Below are 4,973 nucleotides of genomic sequence, written 5' to 3' on the forward strand. Positions count from 1 at the left end.
GCTGTCTGGCAGAGTAAGTGGGACCCCTTGGTTGAGCAATGATACAAATTGGGCCTGGGCTTCAAGACAGAGGTTGGTAACTGTGCACTGTTGTTCTCATCTAGTTTCCTGATTCGACATTGAGTGTGGGGGAGAGGTAAGTTTTAGTTAAATCCTTATGTCTTCAAGAGGGAATCCAGAATGGTGTGGTGGCACATGCCTATAATAGCAACAGGAAGCAGAGGCAGGAGGGTCTCTGTAGGACAGAGGCTAGCTTGATCCACTTAGTAAATTTCAGGCTAGCCCAAGCTACAGAATGAGATCCTGTTTAAAAGAAAAATAAAAGAGGAAATCCAGGCCTTAAATATATGACTCATGGCACACATAGGTCCTGGTCTGGGGCACACGAGGAGTCTTGAGTTTCTGCCTGGGGAGTTCTAATAGCTTAAAAAACAGCATATGCTAGTGTGATTTCAGGTTGGAGAGTTTCACGTGTGTGTGTGTGTGTGTGTGTGTGTGTGTCTGTCTGTCTGTCTGTCTGTCTGTCTGTGTCTGTGTCTCTGTGTGTGTTTCAAGACAGGTTTTCCTGTGTAGCCATGGTTGTCCTGGAACTTGCTTTGTAGACCAGGCTGGCCTTGAACTCAGAGAGATCTGTCTGCCTCTGCCTCCTGAATGGTAGGGGGGAGTAAAGGCACTGCTACCACCAAACTGAGGTGTTTCATACTTGACCAGGCTCTGCATAGGGATCTCAGAGAGGAAGTGGGAGGAGGGAGGGAGTGAGGGAGAAAGAACAAGAAGTCCCAAGTTCCAGAACATGGTGTTACATCTTGGTAATCCCATCACTTGAAAGGCTAAGGTATGGGGTTGGGGACTTAGCTCAGTGGTAGAGCACTTGCCTAGCAAGTGCAAGGCCCTGGGTTCGGTCCCCAGCTCCGAAAAAAAGAAAAGAAAAAAAAAAAAAAGAAAAGAAAAGAAAAGAAAAGAAAGGCTAAGGTAGGAGGGTGACCTAGATTTCAAGATCATCTTGGATTATACAGCAAGACCCTGTCTTAGAACCAAACAAACTTACCTCTCAAATCCATCTGAGCTCTTTTTGGGAGACTCACTGTGGTGGCCCTCTTTCCCAAGTGCTTTCAAGCTTTTGTGAGGCCAAGACCAGCAGGTGTCTCCCTGCTCAGCTCAGGGGACCAAGAAAGGAAGATGACTCACATGTGGAGATGTATTTCTTCAGTCACTAATGCTAGGTGTCAAGATGGAGCTGTGAGCAGTGCTGGCTACCCTTGGGGTTCTAGGCCTGAAGACATCATTTTCTTCCTGTGTCCTCACACTGATGTACCTCTTCCTATCTGTGACCTCATCAGGACCCCCATTAGTCTGGGTCTACTCTAATGACCTTACTTCCCCTTGATCATCACATAGGAGACCCCCTTGTCCAAATGTGGTCATGTATGAAGTCCTGGGTGGATTTAGGGGCACAATTTACACTACAGCTAGTCCCTCTCCTCACTGAACACACAGAGCCCCTCAGTTCCTATAGCATTAGAACACATGCTGTTCATAGCTTCTGCAGCAGGCTGTTGTTGCTCACATTGCCTGGGCTGCCTCAGTGCACTCCCTCAGCAAAACGCCCTGCCCGCTAAGCCCCAGATGTTTCTAGCCACATTTCCAAGTCTGCTCCAGCCAGCAGAGGAAAGGCCTCAGGATCAAGGAGAAACAAAGACAGGTCTTCCTCCAGGGATCCACCTGCTGCCTGTCTGTGGCTCCATAGGTACAACTTGACTTCAGAGAAGCTTTGGAGTCCAAGGGCCCTAAGAGAGGGGACAGACCGGCTCAGGGGATGCTTATGATGGCACAGGGACATAGGCATGAGCCTCTTCAGACTTTGGGGAGTTTCCCGAAAGTCTTGGTAAGGCAGGACCTCTTTCTTTCTTCTCCGAGCCTGGATGTTCTCCCAAACTGGTTCAGCCCCTGGCAAGGACCCAGCTGTTCTGAGAATCAGGACACTAGAAGTCTTTAGTGTGTAGATCTTACAATGGTGGGCTGATGGGATTATGGACCTCCAAGGCTGGCTAGATGGCCCCCAGAAAGTAACAGTGACAGCTTGTGTCTTCCATTATAGGGGGTGGCCATGTCTCCTAGAATCCACTCTGTGCTCCGACCCAACAAGTCTGCAGTGCTTGGAAGACTCCCTCAAAACGACAGGCTGACACCTCTGAGAGCACAGCCCACATCCGGGGGTATCATTAACTCCACTTGCCAGGTTTCTGTGGGTGGAGGGGCAGGGACTGTAGCCAAGCAGAGAAGGAGAGCACATCAGAGTCTCATGCTGTGCCTTGGGTGTGGGGCTGCGGACTAGTCTCTCCATCTTTTCTTTTCTCTTTTTGAATATTTAGCTTGCAGCCTTACCTGTCTACCTCAGGGCATGCTTTCACGCTCGGCATACCTGCACAGCCCGCTAGCCCTGACTGATCAGTTCATATCAGCCCCAAGGAAAGACCAACGTGTGGCCACGACATGGCCCTCTGGGATTCAGATGTTGCATTCTGAACCCACATCCTGTGGAAGAAAGATAAATGGGACCCTGGGGGACCTCAAGGGACCCTGGGGGGCCTCAAGGGCAGAAGGAGAGTGGCCGGAGGACAGCTGTTCTAATCCATTAGCACCTCTACCTGGTCTGGCTGTAGAAGCCAGTGTTCGGGATCTCTGTGATAGATGTGCTTGGGGATGCTGTGGTTTCTGTTCCTCACTCTCCCCTGTCTGGGGAGCACAATGCCTCTGACTCCTGGTGAGTTCTAACTGAGATCCCTTATGTTGTCCCAGGCTCAGAGTCCGGCTCCGGATACCCTGGGGTTATGCCTAACTGTCGATTTGCCAGAAATCTCACTGACGCCTGAGCCTTGGAATCTTCTGCCCGGTGTCTGATGACCCTTCTTGCTTCCACAGACTCAGGACAGGAGTTGGTAGGCATTGTCGGAGGCTGCCCTGTCTCAGCCAGCCGGTTCCCATGGCAGGTCAGCCTGAGGTTCTACAACATGAAGCTCAGCAAATGGGAACACATCTGTGGGGGCTCCCTCATCCACCCACAGTGGGTGCTGACGGCTGCCCACTGTGTAGAGCCGTGAGTGGGGCCACACATTCCCTCGGTTGAGAGCAGATGGACGTTGGGAGGTGGGTGGTAGTTGGTGAGCAAGGGTTTCCTGTAGGAGGCAGGATTTCTGAGACCCTCCTGATCCCGCGTCTGTTCTGACTGATCCCTATGTCTCTGCTGGGGTTAATTTTCCTTAATCGTCATCCCCCTGAGGAATTCATTGTCCTGTCTCCCAGGAAAGAGATGGAGGCCAGTTGCTTTAGAGTCCAAGTTGGGCAGCTGAGGCTCTATGAAAACGACCAGTTAATGAAAGTGGCCAAGATCATCCGTCACCCCAAGTTTAGTGAGAAGCTGTCTGCCCCTGGAGGGGCAGACATTGCTCTGCTGAAACTGGATTCCACAGTTGTATTGTCTGAGCGTGTCCACCCTGTTTCCCTCCCTGCTGCCTCCCAGAGGATCTCCTCAAAGAAGACCTGGTGGGTGGCTGGCTGGGGCGTCATAGAGGGCCACAGTGGGTATTGGAAAGACCCTGTCAGCGCGGGTGGGACGAGGCAGAAGCCCCCAGCTTTGGTTCTCACTGGCTTTTCTCCACAGGGCCACTGCCTCCGCCCTACCACCTGAGGGAAGTGGCAGTCCCCATTGTGGGAAACAGTGACTGTGAGCAGAAGTACCGGACCTATTCCTCCTTGGACAGGACTACCAAGATCATCAAAGATGATATGCTTTGTGCTGGGATGGAGGGCCGGGACTCCTGCCAGGTAACAGCCTGACTCGTCCTCTCTCCTCTGTCCCTTCCTTGCCCAGGACACTGGCACCCACTGGGCTTGGCATTGCGGGATTGCTGATTCTTGCCTTTTTCCCACAGGCTGACTCCGGGGGCCCTTTGGTGTGCAGGTGGAACTGCTCCTGGGTCCAGGTGGGTGTGGTCAGCTGGGGCATAGGCTGTGGCCTTCCTGACTTCCCTGGTGTATACACCCGAGTGATGAGCTACTTGTCCTGGATCCATGGCTATGTCCCCAAGTTCCTGGAACCTTCGATGGGACCAGACAGGATTCATACACCAGAAGACACCCCAGCCACTCATGCTGATCCATTCACTCCTTCCAGCCCAGCTTCACTTTCTTAAACCTCCCTAACCCCTGGTAGTGAAACTACCTTGTGCCCCTGGTCTGGAGTCTCTGGTGTCCCTTAATTCTGGGAGGGAGGGCTAAGACTACGTCTCAAAAGCTGCTGGGCAGCCCATAGCCCCTCCTAACCATGTTTCTCATTAAACAATGGATTGTCTGATGGATGTCTGTTTGGATTTTGAATCCAGAGCTTGGCACTAAGGGTGGTTGCTGAGCTGGTAGAGTGGAGCATCCCCCGTTAGTGTCTCTGAGCTCTTGGTGGTGAGAAGGGGAGGTACTCTCAGTCACTAAGTTAGCCCACACTATTTTGTGGAGCCCAGACCCCTCAACGTGGATGGTCCTGGGCTATTCCCATTTGCCTGCCTATTCCAGGCTCCAGGAATAATAGGCAGCGGTCAGATTTGGGGGGACTCCCCAATACTTCAGTGTTTGAATAGTGGTGTCAAATGTCCCTTTCTGAGCCCACAAGGCCATTCAGATGCTAAACAATAGTTTCCCCCTTTCTTTCCTTCTTTCTTCCTCTCTTGCATTTTTGCTGTGCTTACATGAACATGTATGCATGTTCGCATGTGCATGCACGTGTGTGTGTATGTGGAAGCTGAAGGTAGACACTAGGTCTCTTTCTCTATTACTTTCTACTTTATTTACTAAGGCAGGGTCCCTGGATGAACCCAGAGCTTGCCCATTCATCGAGCTTAGCTGGTCTGCTTGCCCCAGGAACTCCCCATTTCTGTCTCTTGTGGGGATTTTGGTTGGACTGCCACATCCACCTGGCTTTT

At 51.7% G+C, this 4,973-nt stretch overlaps 1 protein-coding gene across 2 annotated transcripts; it reads left to right on the top strand.

Annotated features, from left to right (window-relative positions):
- Positions 1–2,582: 2,582 nt before the first annotated feature.
- Positions 2,583–4,352, top strand: Prss34 (protease, serine, 34). Of its 2 annotated transcripts, none has more exons than XR_015630302.1 (5): positions 2,583–2,764; positions 2,923–3,097; positions 3,304–3,543; positions 3,662–3,825; positions 3,933–4,352. XR_015630302.1 is itself a non-coding variant. In NM_001105772.1 (5 exon segments), coding segments are annotated over 5 exon segments (948 nt in total). In that variant the 5' UTR covers positions 2,598–2,691; the 3' UTR covers positions 4,194–4,351.
- The last annotated feature ends 621 nt before the right edge of the window (positions 4,353–4,973 follow it).

Source organism: Rattus norvegicus, chromosome 10 (genome assembly GCF_021556685.1).
Source record: "Rattus norvegicus strain SHRSP/BbbUtx chromosome 10, alternate assembly SHRSP_T2T, whole genome shotgun sequence".
Taxonomy (NCBI): Eukaryota; Metazoa; Chordata; class Mammalia; order Rodentia; family Muridae; genus Rattus; species Rattus norvegicus.